Source organism: Liolophura sinensis, chromosome 12 (genome assembly GCF_032854445.1).
Source record: "Liolophura sinensis isolate JHLJ2023 chromosome 12, CUHK_Ljap_v2, whole genome shotgun sequence".
Classification (NCBI taxonomy): domain Eukaryota; kingdom Metazoa; phylum Mollusca; class Polyplacophora; order Chitonida; family Chitonidae; genus Liolophura; species Liolophura sinensis.
Genome location: NC_088306.1, coordinates 17,361,012 through 17,386,199, shown reverse-complemented (window position 1 = coordinate 17,386,199; position 25,188 = coordinate 17,361,012). Strand labels below are relative to the sequence as shown.

The window sequence follows — 25,188 nt, the reverse complement described above, 5'->3', positions numbered from 1 at the left end:
TCAATTTTAAGGGAATATTTCTTTGAGTGTGGGACACTAAACTGCTGACATCAATCGTATAACCATTGTGCACAGTTTAACGTTTACTGAAGACCATTTGTCTTTCTGTAAAAGCCGATGGTTTACGACCCAGGAGCACTGCAGTTTCTTCTACCAATGGAAAATCTTGAGTATACGGCGATAACAACATTCAAATAAAAAAATAAATAATAATATATTACAGATGCATGAACAACCATCTCATGTGTCATGTGAAAATCTCATTATCTTTTGTATCCATCAGAAACTCTTGGAGACTCAGAATCCAAACTGGACTGACCAAAAGCATATCTGTGCAAGTGAAGCAAATTAGAACTCCATCATTTTTCACATCGCATTATTTAAAAACAAAAAAGGCAAAAGATTTCTCTTTTCCACTTCTGAATTTGATCTGTATTTATTCCACATTAGAAAATACATCCAGAGTGTAAAATAACAAATCCAGAGCCTATTGCGACAGTAAAATATTGCAAATCCTATCAAAGACTAATATAACAGAAAATGGCAAAATTTTAAATGTCAAAAGCATTCACTTTGACTCGACGCCGAAAACAACTGACTGTGATCATCAGAGTGACGTCATCATTCATCAGTGACATCATCATTTATGGTCAAGGTTGAGTAAACAAATGCAATGCTGAAGATCAAAACCTTACAGCAATTAAAATCTGTAATTAATCTGATCCTTTGAGCACGTTTTAAGCTAACGGCAGAAAAAGACAAATAAAAGTCAAATAAATAGATACATTTACTGCGGAGACGCATTTTTTCATTATGAATGATTATAAACGCAGTAGCGCAGCTTAGAAGCTACCTTTAATTTAATCTTCATAGAATATCACATCTGGTATCTGAATCAAGCGGTCCGCTTTGAAATGTTAAATGTAATATCAACAACGCACTTCCCAACTCCCATGTTGTTGGTCTGTCACAACTACAACACCTCATAACCAGTTCATGACCAGACCAGGTGATATCATCACAGAATGCTGGGGGACTCAACGATCCAGGACACCTACACCTAATATTCTCATTTCATTGTGTTTTAAACTGAAAGGCTACACAAAATTATACGCATGAATTGCGCTTTTCTGTGTGCGCTTTTGGTTTCAACAATTCGCATTACATATATGACATAAGTTTTAAATGCAACAACAGATCTTAATTATGTCATATTTGTAGTTTTGAACTCACAGTTGCTCAACACTACACCAGATGAGGTATCTGAGGTAGATTTAAGGCGTACAGCTTACCAGGGTTGTGAAAACTTGATTGCGTAAGCGAAGAAAGAATGTGGCATGCTTAAGCATGCGGGACGCTTACACAGTAAGCACAAGCGGGACGCTCAAGTGTTGGCAAGAATGAAAACACACATTTTTTGTGTGGAAAAGATGTGAAATGAACGCGGAAAATATGTAGTACATAAGTACGTGGAGTGTAGCTAAATGCCAAAGCTTGTCACACTACCTATATAAAATGCAGAGTATGTAAATCCCTAAATCCCATCGAAGGTAGAGATCAGGTAAACTCTAAAGCTTGTGGGGTGTAAGGTTTCTTCCGAAATAAGGTAGATGCCAGGTAAATCTCAAAGCTTGCGACTCTTCCCATATAACGTAGAGATCAGGTACACCCAAAGCTTGTGGTGAGATAGTCACGTGGCTGACTTTTCGCATCCCCCACTCCCCCTACCATTTCAGGCCGTCATGGGTATCTCCTCTGGGCACAGCTTCTCAGAACTCTCCTGTTTCTTGTCTCGTCTCATCTGAACGTCGTCAAACTCTGGTTTAATGAGGAATTTCAGCCTCTGTAAAAAAAGATGTCTGCTCTAAAGGCAAATAAAAGACTAACATGAAGAATATGTCAGATGAAAGCCAATTAAAATCTATCCACAAAAGTAGCTTGATTTATTTTCATAGAATTATTCCATACCCCAAAAATGCATTTGGTGACAATATTCGAACCACTGTCTTAACACACATACACCGTTCCATTTGATCGTTCTAAATGCATATACAAGTAGATCTATGGATGCATTGGCTGAATGGACCTTGAAACACACAATTTCAAGGAAAACAGTATGGATTTGATGTCACTGATACCCTTGGACCACGCTCTAAAATCTGATGTTTTAAAACCATCTAACTCCGTTGAAAAAAATTCTAAAAAGTTAACTATTTTCCTGAACTGTGTTTAATGGTCTACAGGATTTTGTTTTCTCGTTCGGCGGTATACTGTTATTTGCTTGTTGATTAACCTTTACGATGACGGTCGGTTTATTATTAGAGGAATCAGGATTGACCGGATTAAACCACACACTTTTAGGAAATGAACGATGAGCTTTTCCACGTGTGGCTGCAGCACACAATATTGGTGGAAGGCAAGGAGACGTCAATGAGCATGTCATAAGACTGCGAAAACCGACCCGTTAGCAACAAATGAAGTAGAACCGGTGCCAAGATTTCCAATTTCAAATCCCTTATTACAGATTCTCATTTCCTACTGACACTAGAGGCGGACACTCTATATCTTTTGACCATGGCATTGCGGGTAATGGTGCTCCGATCATTTCGTGCCCATGCTGATTATATCCTGGTCACCGTAACTATACATACACTTAAACTAACCGTAATTAGTGATCCTTTAGCGGTACACATCCTCCATATCATCATCCCGGGGACACAGAGGAGAGGGGCAGCGGACAAGATCCAGCCGATTCCACGGGCAAACCCGGGGAAGTGATACACACCCGACTTCCGCCTATACGTCATTTCCGGATACAATACGATGTCAACTGTAAACATGATCTGTAAAACAAATGAAAACTAGTTGACGACTGGTATGCGAATATCCGTTTTGATCTATAGATTGAAAGGTTACATTCGAATAGCGGACATAGCCCCAAAAATAAACTCACAAAGGACACTGTCGGTGTGGCGAAGAACCAGGCAAACTTCAGGAATGGCCCAAGTCTGTATCCCAGCATGTACTCCATGTTACCCTGGAAGCGCGACACTCCTGTGGTAAAACATATGCATATCAAGGATTAGAGTAAACAACACTCTGGAAGCGTGACACTCCCGCTCTAAAACATATACGTGTCCCATATTACAAGAAACGTCAGTCAAACGCTCTGTAACCATGGCACTTCTGTGGTAAAGCATATACATGTCTTATATTACAAGAAACGTCAGTCAAACGCTCTGTAACCGTGGCACTTCTGTGGTAAAACATATAAGTGTCCAATATTACAAGAAACGTCACTCACACGCTCTGTAAGCATGGTACTTCTGTGGTAAAACGTATACATTTCAAGGATTAGAGTAAACAACACTCTGGAAGCGCGATACTCCTGTGGCAAAACATGTACGTGTCCAATATTAAAAAAGGTCAGTCAAACGCTCTGTAAGCGTGGCGCTTCTGTGGTAAAACATACACGCGTCCAATATTACAAGAAACGTCAGTCACATGCTCTGTAAGCGTGGCACTTCTGTGGTAAAACATATACACGTCCCATATTACAAGAAACGTCAGTCACACACTCTGAAGCTTGGCACTTCTGTGGTAAACATATAAGTGTCCAATATTACAAGAAACGTCAGTCACACGCTCTGTAAGCATGGTACTTCTGTGGTAAAACATATACATGTCAAGAATTAGAGTAAACAGCACTCTGGAAGCGTGACACTCCTGTGCCAAAACACATACGAATCCAATATTACAAAAAGGTCAGTCAAACGCTCTGTAAGCGTGACGCTTCTGTGGTAAACATATACGTGTCCAATATTACAAGAAACGTCAGTCACATGCTCTGTAAACGTGACGCTTCTGTGGTAAAACATATACATGCCCCATTTTACAAGAATCGTCAGTCACATGCTTTGTAACCATTGCACTTCTGTGGTAAAACATATACGCGTCTAACATTACAAGAAACCTCAGTCAAACGCTCTGTAAGCATTGCACTTCTGTGATGTATTGCAGGAATATTGCACATGTATGTTTTACCAAGGTAGTGTCACTTTCCCAGCGCGTTTGGCGGACGTTTACAGTAATACTGGTTTTAACACACGAGTGTCATGCTTCCAGAGCTCTTTACTGATATTTATTGTAGCATTGGAAATGTATATGTTTTACCACTGCTAACAGAGCGTGTGACTGACGTTTCTTGTAATATTGGGCATGCATATGTTTTATCACAGGAGTGTCATGCTTACAGAGCGTTTGACTGACGTTTCTGCAATATTGGACATGTATACTGTGTAAAGAATCATACTGTATATCCAGGCAATGACAAACATTCCAAAAACACAAACAGAATGACATTGCTGTGTGGAGATTTTTACTATATATCTAGGCAATGGCAAAGCATTTTAAAAACACAAGCAACATGACAATATCATGTAAAGATTTTTACCGTCTATCCAGGCAATGACAACCATTCCAAAAACACAAGCAGCATGACATTGCTATGTGGACAATTTTACAATATGTCCAGTCAATGACAGATCATTCCATAGAGACAACCAGCAAGATAGTACCGTATGAAGAATGTTTCTGTATATCCAGGCAATGCCAGAGAATTCCAGAAGGACCACCCGCACGGTAATACCGTATGTAGAAAGTTACTGTATATCCAGGCAATGACAAAGCATTCAAGACAGACAACTTGCATGATAATACCGTGTGGAGAATATTATCGTATATCCAATCGGACAGAACATTCCAGAAGACAACCTGTAGGATTATACCGTATGGAGAATCTTACCATATATCCAGACATATATGACAGAGCATTCCAGATGACAACCAGCATGATAATATCGTAAATATAGAATCTTACCATATATCCAGGCAGACAGAGCATTCCGGAAATACCACCAGCATTATCATATCGTAATTAGAATCTTATTGTATATCCAGGCAATGGCAGAGTATTCCAGAAAGACGACCAGCATGATAATACCGTGTGGAGAATCTCACCGTATATCCAGGCAATAACAGAGCACTTCAGAAAGACGACAAGCATTATAATACCGTGTGGAGAATCTTACCATATATCCAGGCGATGACAGAGCACTCCAGAAAGACGACAAGCATTAAAATACGACCACCACAGTACCATTCAAACAGCTGCTGGATATAGACCCCTCCCTAAAACAAAAAGAACCGGAAGATGTGATAAAGAGATATGTAATGATTTGATTTGTGCTTTACGCTCTGCTCAAAAGTATTGAACTTATACAACGGCGGTCAGTATACGTGAGAGGAAACCCACGGTCCTCCACAGACTGCTGGCAGACCTTCCCATGTGCGGCCGGAGACGAAGGCTGCCTTGGTAAGAGGTTCCCGCGGCATTGGTCATGCCTGAGAACCTAACATGTAGTGACCTGAATTCAAGATAAGTATATGTAGAGGGAACATGAAACCATCATTATTTTCAATAAGGTTGTGTGAGTTATTTTGAATCTGTAGTGCACGTGCTTAAACCAAACATTTATTTACTCATATGTTTATTTATTTTTTTAGACTACTTCTGGCATCTCCCGCCCTCCATGTCATATAATGGCGCCGGTTTGTCCGTCTTGCAGCCCATGACATCACGAAAAATGTTGCTCCAGAATAGCAATGTCTTCTTGAGACGAGCGCTGAATGTTATCTCTAGTAAAGTATGTTGGGAAAACGTTCGTGTTTGTTTGAAATAAACTTATATTAACACATATTAATATTAACACCATAAACCGTTCACATGTAACTCGATCAAATAACAAAAATGCAGGAGTAGTAAATAACACGCTGCTGTCACGTCGTAAAGTGACGTCAGTTCATTGTAGAACCATATTTCGCAATGAAGGTCTGAGAAACTGTTCAACGACAAATACAGATAGCCCCCTATTCTTTACAACTCCCCAGTAATGCTCGTAGACTGTGTGTTTCGCAATATTCAAGTGCTTTTAGGCTGTCTTTCACCAAAGAAAGTTACGAGAATTATGACTTAGGCAGTTTTTGGAATGTGATCCATGGGGCCCGTTTTGCTAAACTTTCGCAGCGTTGCGTAAAGCCCATTTACCATGGTGACGTATCTCTTCACTGCGATTGCTTCGTAGAACGAGCATCAGGCGCTAAAGACATTGGACTGAATATTTGGACATACAAAGGAGGTGGTTCAATCCCAGACTTGGGCACGTAATTTTGTAGTATCCTCTGCATCCAGAATTAAACTGGCTTTAAGACGACAAGCGGCCCAGAGCGACCAACGGGTGGTTGACGCGGTTTTACATGAAGGTCAATGGAGCTCATATTTCATTGGATTTATGTCGCTCAGCGTCAAATTTATCACTGGGACCCGAGTTAAAACTAACAGAATCTGGATAAGTGTTCAACTGGGACCCGAGTTGCCACAGTAAAACTAACGGAATCTAGATGACAGTCCGCAATCTCACTGGTCAACTGGGACCCGAGTTGCGAAAGTAAAACCAACAGAATCTGGATTCCAGCCTGCAATCTCAATGGTCAACTAGGAGCCGAGTCGCTATTGCGCGGCAAATGGTACCACATATGCCATCATGAAAAGGCTTGACGTTCTAAACAATCTGATGAGTGTGTCACTATCAATTCAAAAAAACTAGAAAACTCCTAAGAGAAGAATATAAGGAATATAGAAGAAATTTCTTTACCTCTGTTACCATAGATAGTCCAACCAGATACCAGGCAAAGCACATGACTCCGGAGAAAATCTCCTTATTTGGTGATCCCCTTAGCAATCTCGGAAAAACATCCGAGATGCCTATTATAAAGGCTTCACAGTGAGCAAACTGCAACAAGAAACACATGAAAGATTCCATTAGTACGTGAAAGTCAACATTTTTTTATTTCTTTACTTATTCTGTGTTTACGTTTACTTCTTTTGGCATAATTTCAATAAGAAGAAGTGTTACACGTAGAAAAAGTTCCATGAAAACTGTGGATTTCTTGAACAAAATTACATTACTTTTTAGATATTTCACAAAACTTGCATGACGTTATACTTCACATTTCTTATTTTAATGGTGACGTGGGAATCTGCGAAAAAGAGAACCGACAAAGGATTAGCTGAATACACCAATCTCTGCACTACTCAATCTCACCAAAACGAGCAATGGACTTATCACTTGCCAAGACGTTACAAAATTCGTATCAGCGTGGTATAAAAAAATATTTCGCAGGGTCCCTTGGGCGCATTCGATGTAAATTCGATGTAAAGTCTGTTTTCACAGTGTTCGAAAAATATTAATTCGACGTAATATAAAAGACTTACAATACACCACCCGTCAGAAATAGGTTTAAGACGTGCGCTTTTCGTACAAAAGGGGAAACGAAGGGAATGATAGAATCTCAGATAAAGGAGAATCCTCTTCTATAGTACAGATAAATAGAAAAAAAATGAAAAGTCGATTTGGATATAGAAAATAGAAATTTCTGTGCTCTTTTTCCAACAAGGCGTTTTTTGTTTCCCGGAGCGGAAATAGAGAGCGGAAATTTCTGTGCTCTGTTTCCGGGTATAATTGTTATAGATCAACGTGACTAGACTGGGCAAGCTAGACTTTTGTGCTCTGGATGGGCTAAAGTTATATTGTGACAGAGAAATCCTCCGAGAACTTCATAAATACATGCATTATAGCTAAACTACAGATCTGCATTCAAGATACATCACAAGCGGTACAATAAGTGGCGGTATCCGCCAAACGAGCGAGCAGTTTGCCACTGAGTTAATGGGAAACTCTGACGGACGACACAAAGAAGTCTCAGTAGAAACGCATCCTATACTACATAAGTGTTCTATGAGTACACACGCATTGAAATAGTTGAACGTCCTACTGAAAAGAACAAAAGCGTATATTTCCATGGACCGCTATGTCAAAGGCGGAAGAACTTTTATGATTTCTCCATCGGAAATTGTACTTAAATGTCATATTTATGTACAAAATCCTGTGTTTGGTATGGCATTAATAAGGGTTTGGAGACTTTCAAATCTGTCCGTGTCAAAGTACAGGAGATTACAAATGTGAGGAGGCGTAAGGACATTTCTTCAGAAAGCTAAAGCATTTCACTTGCACGTTTATTATACATGACGGAATCTGATCTACATACTTACAATATTTTCACAATCCTTTCAATTTTTAAAGAAATCATTGTTTTACTTGAAAAATTACATGGTAAACGAACTACGCATTTAGCATGACTGTATACTCTGATTTTCTTCACACTGGTGGTGTTTTTACCCATACCCATATGAATACAGTCCCAATAAGACAGGTATATGCACACCAACCACGCAGTCCCACTTAAAATGTCCAATAATACCACACTTATAACAGACATTTATCGAAACATTAATTTGAAAGCCAAAGCGTTTCAATTTAACTTTAAATTTATACAATATATTCTTCCCAGGTGTGTTCCACATTCGTTTCAAAACACTATTTTTTATGACCAGGGACAATATAGCTGGTTCATAAATGCTAGTGACAGGATACAATTTGTTTTCAGCTTTAACTAGAAAGTTCAGCAAAGTAAAAATGGCAAAAAGCGAGGGATTCCGCTTATTTATTCATTTAATATCGCCCGCATTCAGTTAAATAAATGCTGTTTTTATTTCAGTCTACGTCGTCATACTACCATAGACCGACAGCATGAATGCATGACAGTATAATAAACGAATGACACCAGCTGAAGCATATTTTGGAGCACTGGCGGGGATTTTTGTCCAAGTATGAAAGTGCCAAATTGTTCGTTTTCTTTAAGAATTTGTCTTCACCATCTGTTTTCGTATCCTTTCCTGTCCTACTGACTGTAAGCTCCTGCCCAGTTCCACCTATACATGAGCTGTTAGATTTAGCTCGTGGGTCAATACTCAAGTTCCTTATGTTCTTGGTACAAGACTGTTTACCGCAAGTTAGTGCGTCAGCCATAGTAAGCTGACTTACGACAAGGTTCAAGTACATATAATCTATCTATCTCATCTATTTTTAATCTATCCCTCTGACATGGTGTATATGAAGAAAATGTGAATCGACCACATTGGTAGCACTGATCACAATAATTGAGCAGTTTCAGTCAAACGTATGGATTGCCAGGATGCGCCTATACGATAATGTAGACTAACGGTCCAATACGTCAAACAGCACAGAGCAGTGTATCAATCGTTAAAGTGTAATGCTGGAGTCAAGACACACTCCAAACAAAAAAGTTATGCGATTTCAAACGTGCACTCGATTAAACACTTATTCTCCCTCTTTTTTATTTTTTATTTCGTTTTCTTTTTTATTTTCATTGTTCTATACATGTATTACATCCCCATATTGAGGGGGTTCATCAATATGAACGAAATATCGTCCCTTCACAGACTAATGTCACGTGGTCGTGTAAAATGATTAATCCGCAAAATAGCGGGCACTATAAAATACCTGACTGTCAATACCAACAAATATTAGGGTCAGGAAAAAGAGGACGGACCACAGAGGCGCTACCGGCATCTGTGACATAGCTTCGGGGTAGGCGACGAAGGCTAAGCCCGGACCTGTATGACATATATTTGAAAAAAAGAAATGTTGGTTAACAAGGTCATTGTGACAGCGTTACATTGTTACGCTGCACGTATTGGGGAAAACGGGGTCTCGATACTGCAGTCAGTGTGTTTTGAAGAAACCATCCCTCAACGCTATATACATGAAAGGGTTTCTGCCAATGAGCAGATAAATATTTGCATATGAAATACATCTTTCCATCGCCGGTACCTATATGTGGTTTTACATTCAAAACTGTTTTTGCACGAGTAATAAGAAGATCTCTCTGGTTACTGTCAACGATTCTCGATCAAGTTTTTCATGTTACGTATGGAAATTGTAAGATTTGCAGAAACCTTGCATTGGAAAGAATAAGGATTTATCAAAGTCATGCATTGGGCAAGATTTTGGAGTGGGAAGAATTGTTATTTACAGAAAGACTTACAGCAAGATTTGCGATTTGTAGAAATCTTGCATTGGAAGAAAATGGAATTGCCAGATTGTTGCATTGGGAAGATTAGGGATTTGCAGAAACCTCGCATTGGGAAGAATTTGGCATTTGCGATAATGCGTGTCATTTTGGATTATTGGAAAGAATTGGTGAAGGACGTCCAGTATGAAACATTATAGGTTTTTGTGTTGAATTATAACGAAAACTACGGCCATTAAAGAGATACTTCTCTAGAAAGACTTTCCAGTATCTTCAGTGAAAACTGAAATTGATCGAGTCCGTTTTTCCGGAATAGGTGCAGCTTTACAGTTTACAAAGAAGGCTATTTATCGCGGAAAACGTCCGTTACAATTCAAAACTGAAGAAGTATGAGAGCAAAGGAAAACCTACCCGAGCCTGCCACCTCGCTGATGGATAGAGACTGTTGTGTCGCCATGAATCCCAACACTGAGAAGATGACAAAACCGGAGAGGAAACTCGTGAAGGTGTTCACCCCAACAAAAATCAACAGGTGTCTGCAAATAAAAACATCACAGAATAATTAACATACCGGGGGAAAAAAGGTAACTACAATTTTATCTGTATCGAGACCATTTCCGTGTATAACATAAGAATGACGTTTACCATCCCAACACAAGCAGGGTGAATATAATTAAGATTAATAAATTCAGTTACAATTAAGACATATATCCCATGATACACGACATCCAATTTAAGGTCTTGCAAAGGTACAGGGTTGAGGTGAAGTCGGCGTGGACCTCCTCGCGGCCGTGTGGACAGACATCTGGATTCAGGTGTTATAAATACTTCCTCGAGGGAGTTGTGATGGAATGTGTGACAGCTGCCCAGAACGGTGTAGACAAACATCTGGATTCAGGTGTTATAACCACTTATCTGAGGGAGTTGTGTTGGAATGTGTTACAGCTGCGAAGAGCCATGTGTACAGACATCTGCATTCAGGTGTTATAGGCACTTACCTGAGGGAGTTGTGATGGAATGTGTTACAGCTGCCCAGAGCCGTATGAACAGACATCCCCAGAGTGTACGAGTAAAACACCTGGATTCCAGCCTCCAGCCAAACCTATGAACACATGTGTGCAATTGATGTAAGTAAAGCCAGATGCTTTGTTCTTCATCCTGTCCTCTATCAATGAGGTCGCAAGTTCGAATCCAGGTCAAAAGAGTTCGGCTGCGGCTTTAAATCAAAGATTTTCTCAAGTATTTGGCGGTTTACTACGAGCATTCCAATTCCCTCTATCCACAAAACTGACCGCCATCGTATTTGTTGAGTACAATGTTAAGAAAACCGATCCAATTTATAAATCAATAGCTTAATTTATTTTTCATGTCTTGTTATACTGTCACGCTTTACTGTACACGAAAATCTATTTTAACTAGCACACAGTCATTTATACCACAATTGTTCTACAGTGATATTTCCAAACGAATAGGGAGCCTAAATAAAAATTGTCAGCCGTTTTACATTTCACGTGAAATACTATATCCCAAGCCTATTTACATGTAGTTTCTAAATTATAAACCATAATATTTTAGAAGAAATTGGGAATATGTACCTTATCCAATCCTGAATAACAAGTCTTGTTATAAAGATGTGTCCACTATTATTTGCAACGTTTTCCCTTCATTGGCAGGTTGTAATTGAGCAAAAAGCAATGTAACAACGGTGCTACAAGTCACCTCGCTTTACGTATTACTAACTAGTAATTTTGCCACCGAAAGTATCATACTTTGATATCACACTTTAAGCAACTGATAGGAATGCTGCTGGATACAGACTCACTGAAGCCAGTTCATCGATAAAAAAAAAACCCTTAGGAATAAACTGATTTATCCCACAACTAAACAGAATCTAACAAAATGAAACAGGGTCCATAATTAAAATAATGATACGCAATATTTTTGCAGCATCTATCGGAATATTACTAATTACAAAAGAATTCCGATATCCGTGGCAATATTTTTACATCTTCTCTAAAAATGACCATAAATAAATAAATCAAATAAATATTTAAAAATGGCATTAAACAAGAATCAAGTAGTCATCGTCACATAGGCTTGAGCACGTTACCTGAGCCTTGCCAAGTTTGGACCAATCCGGAAGAAGGTAGAAGCGGATTCCTTCAAACGCGCCATCTAACAGAACACCCCTGATGAGAAGAGCCATCAACAGGATGTAAGGCGTCGTCACTGTGAAATAGCTGATCTGAAACAAGTCATATCAACGGGGTCGTATACTTCAGTTGAATCTATTCTGATCGAAGTCCAAATTTTGCCAAACTGACTATGTGATTCTTGATCAACAGGGTATGTTAATAACAATCAATGATGTGTCCAAGAGATGTTTATTTATTATGAATTATTACAGTTGGTCAAAGGGGAACGTTAGTCACTTTTCACTTAGAGCTGATATTGGTCACAAATTGTATGCTTGTCTATATGTTCCTCGTATTTCGTGTAAGAGCTTTTTTTCCAGTCGAGGACCACATTCTGAAAATTGGGAAAACAATTCACTTTCGTACCTTTATATCGCCTTGTGGCTCAGTTACCTATAGCCTAACTCATTCACAAATAGAAAAAATACCAGAAATTTGACTTAAGAAGTTTGGTGAAGGTGTTCCGATACTACGCCAAATTGTTGGTTCATAATTCAACACAACAGGGTGTTATATTTCCATATTTCAACACTGCAGCGAATTACCAGTCTACCGTGTCTACTGGTGGTTACCGATTCCTAAGATTAATCCTTTGGTGTTTGACTCCTAGCTCAATCCTGTGGTGTTTGACTCCTAGCTTAAGCCTGTGATGTTTGACTCCTAGCTTAATCCTGTGATGTTTGACTCCTAGCTTAATCCTGTGGTGTTAAACTTTTGGCTTACTTTTGTGATGTTTGATTCCTAGCTTAATCATGTGGTGTTTTGACTCCTTGCTTACTCCTGTGATGTTTTGACTCCTAGCTTAACTCTGTGGTGTTTTTAATGCGATTAAGGGTTTTTCACGGTTGGTGACAAGAACATGTTCTTCGCGCGGAACAAATTCCCTGTCCAGGGTTATTCATCATCAAACTACAGGGAAAAAGTTGCTTTGTGGATTTGGAATAGAGTTTGGAATAGTCATGGTTACCTTGCCGGTGATCTTGATGCCTTTCCAGATGCAGAGGTAGACCAGCACCCAGGCCAGTAACAGACAGAGGGCAAGCTCCCATTTAATTCGGCCAGCATGCTCAATGCCTTCGCTCACACCGAGTACCTTCCGTCTACAACAACAACATCTCAACATAAACTATCATACACTGACATTCGGACTTTGTGACATTTGGTGAGTTTTGACAACCAGACGAAATATTGAACAAGCATAGTCTATAGTGTAAAAACCGATAGCCGCATTCGTTGTTTCGTCCTTTCTTCTGAATATGTATTTCGACAAAAAAAAGCGAATGGAGAAAAAAAGCGAAGGGACTAAACAGGTCCTTTCGAGTTTTCCTTCAAATAGAAAACACAACTTCTCGTACTTATGTTTCGTCCTTTCGCCTGTTTTTCTTGTCCAAACAACAATCAGTAGACAGGGCGATAGCACGCATGGCGGCTTCCATAATTTAGCCACACTCAAGGATCTTGTTTAATAACTTTGGTCTAAGGGTATAAGACATGTGACCAGATTAATCTGGAGCCTCTCATCAAAGGGATCTGTGAGTTCAATACCAGTTTATGCTGGATTTTCCCCCGGCCATACGTGGGAAGGTCTGCTAGTAACCTACAGATGGTCGTGGGTTTCCCCCGGGCTGTGCCCGGTTTCCTCCCACCATACTGCTTGCGTCGTCTTATAGCTGAAATATTCTTGAGTACAGCGTAAATCACTAATTAAATATATAATTAAAAAGTATGGTCAGCAGGTCAAAAAAATTACTTGAAATTAGAACCACATACATTTTTAGAGCAGAAAAATACTGAAAGCATGGCTTCAAAAATACTCTTAGTATTATCCACAGAATAACATTCACCGGCCTGCATGAGGGAAACATCTGCGCAATATGTCTGCTCAGTAAAAGCACTTCCTCTCACAATTAGAGCGAATTATAGCAACAGATATTTTTGTTTTTACTTTCTATTAATCTGCCGCGCTCAGCTGAAAAACACAATGAATATAAAACCCATTTTTCCTTTCCTGTAACTCCACTGTAACAGGAAGTGATTGATAGCCGTATACCTACTCCCAGAACTCCGTTGCTGCGTCCATGACCTTGTGAGTGATGTTGGAGCTGTTCGAAGCGACCACGGCGTCGTATCCCAGAAGTCCTGGTGCAGACGAGTTGAGCAGGCTGGTGACATTCACGCTCCGGTTTTGTCCGCGGTGCTCCCGGCAGTGTACCGTGTTCCACTCGTTCCCACAGTGAGACCACGGTAACACCGTGGTGAAAGAGGAGAAGAGATAGTACAAGATCCACGCCATAACCACGTTGTAGTAACACTGAGTGTAGATGATTAGTAGCGTCACGGCACAGCCTACACCTACGGCAGAAAGAACAAACAACAACAACGCTCTGAAACGTGCAACACGAAATCGAGAGGACATTTGTCACGTTTTCTTTCAAAAGTTTGTCTCTTGACAGAAAGCTTTGGTTTGCCATTGTATGCCTTTGAATCTGTCTTGTTTTGTTTGCCTTAATTTTGTTTTCTCGTTTGCAAGTGTTAGCATTAGCGGATCTAGAGTGGGTGGGGTGAGGGTTGGGGGTGGGAGGGGGTGATGGTGGTGATAGTGGTGTTGGTTGAGTTGGGGGGGAGGATGCAGACATTCCCCTGACCCCCGAAATTTTTTCCTAGGTTACATGCTTGTAAATAAAACAGATGAGCCGTTACTTTTATTATAAAATTTCCCTGGCTTCGCATGAAAATGCAAATAATACTGCACCACAGTTCATCCATTGAAAATGTTCGCTCAAATAATGTACTTAGATGTATGTGGCCGAATGGGGAGCGTGCTAGTGGTTGGGGTGTAAAACGCGGATGTTGAGCCTGTGAGAACGCTTGAACTGTACGTGTGGGTAGTTGGACCCACAAGCCACGAATGAATTACCTCCCTTCTCACGCAACAGCCTTGTGGTGTAAAGTGAGATTAGTTTTTGACCTGTAGCATTATGAGTGAGTGCTTGGGGTTTAACGTCGTACTCAACAATTTTTCAGTCATATGACGACGAAGGAATCATTAGGGTGCATGTACGTGTAATGTACCTCCTTGTTGCAGGACGGATTTCCACTGCTCTTTTATTTAGTGCTGCTTCACTGAGACGACTTACCGAAGGCAAGTTAGCCGCCCCGCCCGAGCCATTATACTGATACGGGTCAACCAGTCGTTGCACTATCCCCTTCATGCTGAACGCCAAGCGAGGAAGTTACAACTTCCTCTTTTAAAGTCTTAGGTGTGAATCGATCAAGGATTGATCCTGGATCTACCGGTCCCGTGTAGCATTATGAGCAGTGAAGCAACCTAGATATATTATACTTATTCTGGACATTGTCATTACATCAGCTAAACTAAAAAGCTGCATGAACAAAATGATGCAGATCATATAGAATAGATACAAAGACCGTAGCCTTTATAGAGAGAGGGATGATTATAATTGAGAAAACAACAACAACGATTAAACGAATACCTTGAAAGAGAGGACAGATTTTCCATGCAGAAACTGCGCCTCGAGACATGAACTGCCCGAGACCGGCTTCCAGAAAGGCCACAGGTATGCCGATGACCAGTACAGCGAACAGGTACGGGATGAGAAACACACCTGAGAAGAAAAAACAAACAGTTAATCTGAAACTGAGAGATGTAGCAATATGGTAACCTGAGAAACTGGCAGACACCTACAATCAAATACTTAATACTAAGCAAGTTTAGAGACAAACACACAGAGAGTCGCCTAACACTAAACAGTGAGCAAATGAAATACAGGCACCATTACTCAAACAGAAGTTATTTTACAGTCAGACAGGCGCCTTTACTCAAACAGAAGTTATTTTACAGCCAGACAGGCACTTTTACTCAAACAAATTATTTTACAGCCAGACAGGCACTTTTACTCAAACAGAAGCTGTTTTACAGCTAGACAGGCCCCTGAAATAAAACAGTAAGCAAATTCAGAGTTGGACCCCTAAAATATTTGTTTATTTGATTGATGTGTTACACTTTTTTTCACTTATACGGCGGCGGGCCAGCATTATTGCGGGACGAGCCTGGGGGTGAGGGGAGACCTAAAATTTGCTGGCAGACCTAAAGATGCATAAAATCAAAGAGCTCACGGTTCACTGTCAATTCACAGCTAAATAATCAACTGCCAGTTATCAGTATACTTCAGTACCACATGCAGCGAAGTTCATCGTCCAGTTCATATAGCGAATTGACAAATCATAGTTTAGGCCTGGAGGCAAGTGTCAGTATACTTTTTAGTACGGCAATGAAGTGTCAGTTCACTTTTCATTACTGCTAAAGGTTGTCAATTTGCAGTACCGCACTGAAGCGAATTATCAGTTAGTTCTTCTTTGCTGTAGCAAATTGTCATTCCACATTTCAGTATTTATTTTATTTATTTTCATGTCCAGCTCATGCTGGGTTCCTCTCCGGGCCGTACGCGAGAAGGTTTGCCAGCAGCCTGAGGATGATCGTGGGTTTCCCCGTGCTCTGCTGGTTTCCTCCCACCACAATGCCTGTCGCCGTCGTATAAGTGAAATATTTTTGAGTACCGCGTAAAACACCAATCAAATAAACAAATTATTTGATGCATACGATATCTGGCAGTTTTATGCCCGGAGTAAGTTATTGATTTACTTTTCTACGTTTGACGTATACGGACTTTAAGTCATATTGATGGAAGACAAGATGTCTTGAAGGGAGATTAGCTAGCGCAAACGGCCACACGAGTTGTCGATTGCTTAATGTCACCAAGGCCCCACGAACAAGGACACAGATCAGTAAAGTGCAGCGAATTATCAGTCCTCCTTCAATGCGATAACTATCTGTCCGTTTAAATTTGGGTATTTCAGTGAATTATCAGTTGGCTATTCAGTACGAATGTACCGAGGATAGACGTCTTTTTTTTTATCATCAAAAAACACCAGCTGTTTCTGTGACGCATATAGCAGAGTTGTTTCTTTTCTTTTTTTTTCTTTACCATGCAGTATTAAAATAAAGTGAATCTCAAGTCGTATTTGACAACATCAGACAGATAAGACAGTGGCGCTATTGTGTGCGATTGCAACTATGAGTTACGTAACAGACGTTTTCTCTTTGCTAAAGGCCATGTTTAGGATGTGTTTGTTCCCTTAATGGCATTTTTCTATTTTGGGTAACATTTATCATCAAGAAGTGAGCACCAGTTTTGCCTCGACCCGAAGTTGAGGAGTGTAAGTCATGCGCTAAAATTTTCCACTCATGATGGAAGGATGGACTGTACGTTTTGAAACACATTCTTTAATCCAAAGCTGTATACATCTTTGGTAATAAATTCACACTTTTTGCTGGCGACATGATATATGTAGATACTCCATGTGCCTTGTAAGTTCACGACAAACTGTAATATGAAACAGGCAAGGTTTTAGAAGCGAACGCCGTAGAATATTTACTTTAGTTCAAGCTTTTAATAACATTCAAAGAGATCAACTGTTAATCGGCATTCTCTCTGTATACTCTCGTTATATAGCCGTTGGTTTTTCCCCTTCGTCCATAGAAGTCGTTGATCACAGCAGACGTCATTTAAAGAATTTGCCCTTCAAATTTGAAGGTGGATTTACTTAACTAATGGTGTGCTTAAGTGGAAAATATACTTGAGATAAATAAGGAATGAAGGGCTTTGTTCCTTGTGAACTTCTAAGCCAGATCAGACTGTCAGTCATCCATGTTAAATAGACAAAAGACAAAGCACTGAGAATAAAAAAAACAGAGCAGCGACAGCAGTGAGATATAGTTGGCAAATGATCACGCGCAACCGGTGAAATACATCCTGTTAATTTACTTCAGTTAGGGTTTTATTCTGACTCTTTATGTAAATGCTTAAATAGTACAAAATTAGACGCCCCCTAGCACCATGGTAAAGGCAGAATGAAGTGAAAAAATATGCAGTGATGTTAAGTGCAATTTATTAGGCGTCACTGGTCTAGGATTACTAAAAATGCTGTGTTGTCAGTACATTTAGTATATACAATCAGACTGAAACAATGCAAAGGGACCAGACCTCGGCGATGTGCATCCTACATCTGCAGAATATGCAGCAGGGATATTGGACTACGTGAGTTATGATTTCTAAGTATCGGCTGATCGTGATTATGCTCTTGGTCAGAAGGAACTAAGAACGTCTACCAGTAACTTTTGTTTTTCTCACAAAACTCATTAAAGATTGCTAAAACCACACCCATTCATAAGTCAGGAGAACCCAGCCTACACGAAACTTATCGATCAATATGGTTTTCGCATGATCAATATGGTTTTCGCGTGATCAATATGGTTTTCGTGCCCATCATTCCGCCATGCATGCAGCATGTTATTTACACGATTTTTTGTATCTGCTAGAAAAAACAGCGAAACTAGTCTTCTTACTTTTTTACTTGTTACTTGTCTAAAGCATTTGATACCGTGAATCATAAGAAACTCCTGACTAAGCATTCAAAAATTACGGCTTTCATGCCAAACCACTCCTATGGCTGTCAAGTTATTTAGCTGGCCGAACTCAGCGTGTCTAATATGAAGACATAGTTTCCTCTTTTGCCCAAGCTGACTGCGGAGTCCCACAGGGATCCATCCTACGGCCCATCTTATTTCTTTGCTATATCAACGACATAACTAATGTCACCACTGTACTAAAATATGTATTTTTCGCCGATGACACAAGTGTGTGTATCTCATCCAGAAATATAAACGAAGCAGTCACTACCATGTCTGCTGAACTCGAATAGATTCGTGACTGGATGACTTCAAATAGGCTATCGTTAAACATGAACAAAACCAAATGTATGGCCATCGGACCGATATCCTCTTCTCCTAAGGACATTCCTCGGCTTTTTATGCAAGGGTCAGTTATAGATTATCTTTCCGAATTTAAATTTTTGGGTATCATGTTTAACAGCAAACTTTCCTGGACGTCCCATATCAGTTTCATATGCACTAAAGTATCTCGCAACAAACCAACTCTATTACTACTTTATAACTCCTTAATTTCCCTTTTTCTGAACTATGTTTGTGTTTTATGGGGTAACACTCATCCCTGTCATCTCAGACACTTGAGTCTGTTACAAAAACGCGCAGTGCGTTCAGTAACCCTATCTAATCGACTCGAGTACACCGAGCCTCTTTTTCAGATCTCAGTTTTTAAATTTTACTAGTAAAATTTTCTACCCGTCAGTCTACTTTATTAATCGCTCATAAATATATATATCACCCCTATAAAATATCCCTGAACTGCCGTAACATGTTTCGAAAACTATTAGATACATACAATTATCCAACCAGAACGCAATCTTAACATATTTAGACCCCTGTTCCACTCTTTCAACCGTTCTCTCTACTCAAAATATGGTCCCCCGGGAATGGAACAGGCTACCGATTTCTCTCATTTCTATTGACTCACTTTCTCTGTTTAAGTCCAAAATAAAAGATTACTTGATGAAACAATTCTGACTTATTTTTAAACATATAAATGTCTCACAGCCATGCAACACAGCATTTCTTTTGGCACATAACAATGCATTGTGTTTTTCTGAAATATGTAAAACGTTTACTCTGTTATTATTTACTTATAATTCACCTACAACCATCGCCTTCTTAGATACTTGTACTTCCTCGGGATAGATCAAGCCCTCTGTGACTTTATTCCCGCCATGCTTTATTTTCTGTAAACATGTTTTCTAATTATACTTATAGTGAATAAATACAATACAATACACTTCAAATTTCTCAAGATATTTGTATTTCCTTTGTTATTAAAACTTCTGCATATTAGAAAAAGAGAAATTACACTAAAATTAGAATAATCAGTAAAAAAGTTTGTGGTTACCTCTTTTCTGAGGAGTAATGGAGTAATTTATATTATTTATTCAATTTTTGTTTGTCTGAAATATTAAGAGAATAGAATATTCGACTCAAAATATTCCTGATTTTCTACACCAGCCGGAATTATTTTTCTTAAAAAATTCCTAAACAGTCTGTTTGTAATCTTAAAAGTAATATCTGAGTATTTAGCTCTGTGACTAGAAATATGCCTCTTCTTTCCGATAATGCCAGGCTTATTTATACAATAATATAACATTTTCTGTTCTGAAGAATTAAGTTTACGAATATCTTCTACAAAAAACATTTTACCAGTCTTACATTTTTATGACCCAACCAAATGTATTTCACTCTAGCTTTTATTTATTTATTTATTTATTTATTTATTTATTTATTTATTTATTTATTTATTTATTTATTTATTTATTTATTTATTTAATGGGTGTTTTGTCTGTACTCAAGAATACTTCTCTTATGCGAAGGCGTCCAGCATTACAGGTTGAGGAAACTCTAGATTTTACTTCTCTTAGGTTCTGTTGAAACTGATACAGGTACATAAAACATTCACCCCTACTTTTTCCTGCTTGTCGATTCTCGGCTGGTCCATGCAATACCGGTACATGCGTAAAACAAACAGATCGCTAACGCAAAGGATTTCTTAGAAAGCAATTACTTCAAAAATTTAACTTCCAACCACTCACGTCGACTCACTGAAATAGGACTTCCTGGCTTGTCAAATACATTTATTTATTTATTTGATTGGTGTTTTACGCCATACTCAAGAATATTTCACTTATACAGAGAAACCGGACAGAACCCGGTGGACACCCACGACCATCCGCAGGTTGCTGACGGACCTTTCCACGTAGGGCCGAAGTCAAATAAATATTAAACCGAACGCCGAATGCATGTGAAAACGAATCATTACATAGCCATCTACATTGTCAGAATTCCTTCATTTTAAACTGCTTTTGTTTTCTTTCAGTAAATGACAACTACTAAGATGTGGCTGTGAACACAGCTTTACAGTAAGGCCCATCTGGTGCAGCATAAGCAGTTGCCTCTCGGTATTGTGTGGCTGCAACAACGAATTTGTGCAACACCACAGGGGCATGATATTGCCTTACATTAGGCCTACAACGTACTGTTTAGCTGTTGTGTAATTCACAAGGGCATGATATTCACTCACAGTATGCCTAAGAGAACCTGCCTCATAGTATGCCGAGGGAGCACATGACTAACAGTATGCCTCAAGAGTACCTGTCTCGCAGTATGCATAGGGAACACCGGCCTCACAGTATGTCTAGGAAGCACCTGTCTCACAGTATGCCTAAGGAACACCTCCCTCACAGTATGCCTAGGAAGCACCTGCCTCATAGTATGCCTAGGGAGCACCTGTCTCACAGTGTGCCATAGAGCATCTGTCTCACAGTATGCCTGGGGAGCACCTGCCTCACAGTATGCCTGGGGAGCACCTGTCTCACAGTATGGCTAAGGAGCACCTGTCTCACAGTATTCATAAGGAGCACCTGCCTCGCAGTATGCCTGGGGAGCACCTGTCTCACAGTATGGCTAAGGAGCACCTGTTTCACAGTATTCATAAGGAGCACCTGCCTCGCAGTATGCCTGGGGAGCACCTGTCTCACAGTATGGCTAAGGAGCACCTGTTTCACAGTATTCATAAGGGGGCACCTGCCTCGCAGTATGCCTAGGGAGCACCTGCCTCACGGTTTGCCTAAGAAGCACCTGCCTCATAGTATCACTAGGGAGTACCTGTCTCACAGTATGCCTAGGGAGCACCCGATCACAGTATGTCTAAGGGCACCTGTGATGCCTGTGGAGCCTTCAGTGTGCCTCAAGAGTACCTGTCTCGCAGTATGCATAGGGAACACCTGCCTCACAGTATGCCTCGAGAGTACCTGTCTCGCAGTATGCATGGGAAGCACCTATCTCGCAGTATGTCTAGGGACCACCTGCCACACAGTATGCTTAGGTAACACTTGTATCGCATTATGCCTAGGGCACACCTTTCCCACAGTATACCTGGTGAGCTCCTGCCTCACTGCATGCCTGGTGAGCACCTGCCTCACAGTATGCCTAGGGAGCACCTCCCTCACAGTATGGCTAAGGAGCACCTGCCTCATAGTATGCCTGGGGAGCACCTGCCTCATAGTATGCCTGGGGAGCACCTGCCTCACAGTGTGCCCATTGAGCTTCTGTCTTACAGCATGCCTAAGGAGCACCAGCCTCATAGTATGCCTGGGGAGCACCTGTCTCACAGTATGCCTAAGGAGCACCTGCCTCACAGTATGGCTAAGGAAAACCTGCCTCATAGTATGCCTAAGGAGCACCTGCCTCATAGTATGCCTGGGGAGCACCTGCCTCATAGTATGCCTGGGGAGCACCTGCCTCATAGTATTCCTGGGGAGCACCTGCCTCACAGTGTGCCCATTGAGCTTCTGTCTTACAGCATGCCTAAGGAGCACCAGCCTCACAGTATGCCTGGGGAGCACCTGTCTCACAGTGTGCCCATTGAGCTTCTGTCTTACAGCATGCCTAAGGAGCACCAGCCTCACAGTATGCCTGGGGAGCACCTGTCTCACAGTATGGCTAAGGAGCACCTGTCTCACAGTATGCATAAGGAGCACCTGCTTCGCAGTATGCCTAGGGGGCACCTGCCTCACAGTATGCCTAAGAAGCACCTGCCTCACAGTATTCCCAGGGAGTACCTGTCTCACAGCATGCCTGGGGAGCACTCGATCATAGTATGTTTAAGGGCACCTGTCTGACAGTATGTCTATGGAGCACTTGTCTTACAGTATGCCTATGGAGCACCTGCCGCACAGTGTGCCTAGAGAGTACCTGCCTCACAGTATATCCAGGTTTTGTACCTTTCTGAACAGTAACGGGTGGCTCTGCGCCGTTGAGTAATCATGGCTTTATTGTGTGCTCTTTTGAAGCGAACAAACTAGTCTCCGAATTTTCACGGCATAATAATATGTTGTACAGGCTTGTTATTATTTGATTTGATATTTAGGAACAAGGAATAAGGAAGCTTATCCTGGTTGGGGTGTAACTGGCGGTGGGCGAGAGGTGAATTCATGCATGTGATATTCTCTATGATCATAATCTATGGAAGCCAGATGATTCCATGCATTCATCCACCCACTGAATTGCTCCAGATCAAAATCAGGAACATTCGAGAAGAGATCCGCTTTAGGCTCTTCAGTGTTGTTGCCTTAGTAAAAAAAATATATGTGTGTAAATGAACGCCGTATGCAACAATAGCAGCCTCATACACATACGCGCCATTACACGGAACATTATTTTTGTCTCCATGCCACACAACAGCTAGATCCTCGATCGTATCATGTATATGAATCTTTAATTAAAAAAAAAAAATTCTTCCAAAAAAAGCATTAATCCAAAGTGTTTCACTTCGGTCTATATTGTTGTTGTCAGCAGCCAGATAAAATACATCGGTAGTTTCACAGCTGTTGCCTAACAGCTGTTGTTGTGAGAGGTCGAACTAGTGCAGTTTGTGGTGATCGTAGATTAAAAGCTTATATTGTTCACACTGTAGTAGACATTTAATCATTTCTGAGCAACTTTAATAAATTCTATAAGATCTTGTTTTTTGTACTTCTTATACTCGAGTATGACGCTTTTCGCTTTACAGAGGAGGTATGGACGAATATACATGCCAAAAACAATGTGATCTACTGTCTGCGTTCAGACGGCGACCCTAACGTTTTACGTGGCCGTGTTCTTCCTGTGAAGACTCACGTCATAAGGTTCATGATTTCAAATTTGAAATGCCCGATGCGAAATTCTGATTGGTCAGACCAGTCTTGCAGAGGCAGAGCATCCAATGAAATATTCCTAATGCATCCAATATTCCTAACTCCAATACCTAATTACGTAAAATTAATATACCATTTAGATTTGGAAATACGTCAGAAATGAGTATATGTATGTATAACTGGGGTTGACGACGTACTTAAAAAATTGTTTAGTCATATAACGATGAAGCGGCCATTAGGTGTGTGTACATATACTGTGTCTTCTTGTTTCAGAGCGAGTCCATGCTGCCCATTCACATTACACTGACAACCAGTCATGTTTCCTTGTTCTAACCTCTGAGTGCTGAGCGACAAGCGAGTCCGCAACAAGTGCCATTTTCGGTCTTTGGTATGGCCCGATCTGGGTTTGATCCCGGGCCTCCCGACTTCAAGGTGGACGCTCTAACCATTAGGCCACCGAAGCGGCACAGAAATGAGTAACCAGTGGCAATCATAATTTACCCTAAGCTAACTTTACGTGCATGTGTATTCCAACAGTTATACCCTCGCTGGTCGAGTACCAGTGGTATAATGAGTTGTTTATACAAACGAAAATCCCTTGAGAAAAGAAGTCGACTGTTCAAATCCAGCAATCGCTGGTCTGGTTTCGGCATTGAGCCCAGCGGTGTGTCATGTATCTGTAGGTGAAGGTACCTGACAAACCTAATCATCTAGATTAAATCATTTCGACAATAGATATGTAGATAAATAATAAATAAATAAATAATACTTCTTACCTCCTCCATTACGGTAGCATATGTAGGGGAACCTCCAGACATTGCCGAGTCCCACGCTACTTCCCACCGTCACGAAGAGAAAGTCGATTTTCTTCCCCCATTCTGGCCTGACTTTACTCGGTTCTTCTTTGTGTACGTCCATCACTAGGGTCGGTCACCTGTAGAATCAGTCCAGTACAACTCCGTTCTTCTCTATTAACAGAATAAAATTTATCCACAAAAGTTAACATGGCCACCAATCAGCGATTGACAATTTTCCGCAGGACGGTTTTAAAAAAATATCGTGACTACTCGGGCGATGACTTGCTCGGACTAGTTTATCGGGTTTTGTGTGTAGAAAGAACGGCAAGTAGATCACTGTTACAAACCTGCCTTTGTCTAGCCGAGTTTTATTTCCTCTTTGTTGGCATTTCAGGAGAAATATTGGGGTGAGCAAAAGGTCGGTTTGATCGTGACATTGTAAAATTTTCCATTCTTGGCCCTCGCGTGCGGAACCCATGTGACATGATTTCTCCCTCAGGCCGAATGTC

The 25,188-nt window shown here is 40.5% G+C and overlaps 1 protein-coding gene across 1 annotated transcript; it reads right to left on the bottom strand.

Moving 5' to 3' along the window:
* Nucleotides 1-629: 629 nt before the first annotated feature.
* On the bottom strand, nt 630-24,841 carry LOC135479243 (sodium- and chloride-dependent GABA transporter 2-like). Its single transcript, XM_064759046.1, has 13 exons — nt 24,659-24,841; nt 15,701-15,832; nt 14,261-14,558; nt 13,174-13,306; nt 12,122-12,256; nt 11,010-11,113; nt 10,423-10,547; nt 9,483-9,595; nt 6,714-6,851; nt 5,091-5,190; nt 2,954-3,054; nt 2,664-2,843; nt 630-1,843 (listed from the first exon to the last, which is right to left on the bottom strand). Exons 1-13 carry the CDS (start codon nt 24,798-24,800, stop codon nt 1,733-1,735), a joined length of 1,812 nt encoding a protein of 603 aa, XP_064615116.1. The 5' UTR covers nt 24,801-24,841; the 3' UTR covers nt 630-1,732.
* Nucleotides 24,842-25,188: the final 347 nt, after the last annotated feature.

Bases quoted from the DNA above. Each gene is read 5' to 3' on its own strand.
- LOC135479243 (XM_064759046.1), bottom strand. From the start codon at position 24,800: ATGGACGTACACAAAGAAGAACCGAGTAAAGTCAGGCCAGAATGGGGG. The intron at 9,596-10,422 runs GTAGGTTTTCCT...TATGTCATACAG, and splicing joins CAGCGAGGTGGCAGGCTCGG to GTCCGGGCTTAGCCTTCGTC. The intron at 1,844-2,663 runs GTTAGTTTAAGT...CTTTTTTTACAG, and splicing joins CTAAAGGATCACTAATTACG to AGGCTGAAATTCCTCATTAA.